Source organism: Medicago sativa, chromosome 7 (genome assembly GCF_051527215.1).
Source record: "Medicago sativa cultivar Bolivia chromosome 7, Bolivia_mono, whole genome shotgun sequence".
NCBI lineage: Eukaryota > Viridiplantae > Streptophyta > Magnoliopsida > Fabales > Fabaceae > Medicago > Medicago sativa.
The window spans coordinates 94,534,816-94,536,489 of NC_140755.1; the positions used below are offsets into that span (position 1 = coordinate 94,534,816).

Consider the following 1,674-nt stretch of genomic DNA (forward strand, 5'->3'; position numbering starts at 1 on the left):
GTACCTCCGGTTATTTTTTTTATCTTTTTTTTTAATGTTATTTTTATGAGGTGTTGCCAAGTGATAAGTGATAGCTTTGTGGCGTCAAATTAATTGAGATGTCTTTGTTATTATGTGTTGCTCTTGCACATTGCCTATGAGGGAAGTCTAAAATACGAACAAATACTTATATTGGGCTAGCTAAGAGCAATTACAGATGAGTGGTTTGGAGAGTACATCTTCACCTAAAACAGTAAATCATTTGATATACGAGTCTTTTCATCTATATGTATGTTTCTCTACTTGACATTTTTATCCACTATGAATTCTTACTCACTTTTAGGACATGATTGTTTAGAGTGTCTAAAACGATTTTTGTTATAAACAATTTATAAATTATTCTTTAGACTTAAAAAAAATATAAACCATGATTGAAAAATTATTCAAGTAGAAAACTATGCTTGTTAAAATTGTTTTTCATTACATGGTTGAAAAATCATAGACACAATAAATTATACTTTTCTCTCTTTTATTAAAAATGAAAGCTAATCAAAATAGTTATTTCATTTTCAAACATAAACATTATTTTTCAAATTTTTTTTATATAATAACCTTCACACAGACATAACTAAAACATCAAAAATTATTTAAAAAAAATCTAAAACAAAACATACCCTCCAATGAGGTTGATTTTTATACTATTTTGTAACAGTTACTAATATCATGGACGCATATACTCCCATATCAATCATTCCATTCCATAATTTTAGAGTTGACTCAAGGCATAGATTTAGTTTAAGTCATCATTCCATAAGTTATTATTATTATTATATTATATAGTACTAAAAGCTAAGGTCCTCATTATTCACTAATAATAACCATTTTTACAAGCTCAACTTACAAGAGAAGGAAATGCATGCTAATTAATCTAGCCCTCTTGCACCTGCAAGTTATTATACTTACATTACAGGGGCACAAATAGACAACAAAATCACAATCTTATTGCATGTCATCTAGCTAGCTAGTTCACTAATTATTAAAAATGAAATAAAAAAAAGTACTAAAAATGTGTATAGCCCTCCAAAACATTAGAAGGTATACACACAAAAAAATATTAAAGAAGGGACAAATTTATTTATCTTATATTTTACCTAACATGTAATAGTAATACCCTTGTTGTTTATGTGCTGTTTTTTCCTTCTAATGATTCTCTTCAACTCATCTGGTTCACAAGGAATTGCAAGTGCTCCAACTTGAGAGAATCCAAACTCTTCTTCAGCTTGCTTTAACAATTTCACAAATTCAGGATGATCTAAATATTCCAATTCAATACAGAATCTTTCTGTTTTCCACCCTTGTGTTGCAATCACCACAAAATGACCTTGCTTCACTCCTTTTTCTGACCACAATATTCTTTTCTCCACCATTTTCCTCATCATTATTCCCAACCCTCCTTTCCAAAATCCCTTACAACTACTACTTGATTTTCCCATGTTAAGAAGAATGAATGAATGAACAAACAAAAATAAAAATTAACTTTCAACAAGTTTCATCAAAAACAAGAATATATATAGTGTCTTGTGTATGATCATAATATGATTAATAGTATAGATTCGGTGGATAAGCATAAAACATTTGGGGACAACTGCATGTGAGTTTTCATTAATGGTAAGTGTCACTGTTTCTCCCATTTTG

General features: G+C 29.1%; 1 protein-coding gene across 1 annotated transcript; it reads right to left on the minus strand.

The window, feature by feature from the left end:
• Window positions 1-1,130: 1,130 nt before the first annotated feature.
• LOC146910550 (auxin-induced protein X15-like) lies at window positions 1,131-1,472 on the minus strand. The gene has a single exon (XM_085729449.1). The coding sequence runs from the start codon at window positions 1,470-1,472 to the stop codon at window positions 1,131-1,133; it is 342 nt and encodes a 113-aa protein (XP_085585575.1).
• Between the last annotated feature and the right edge of the window lie 202 nt (window positions 1,473-1,674).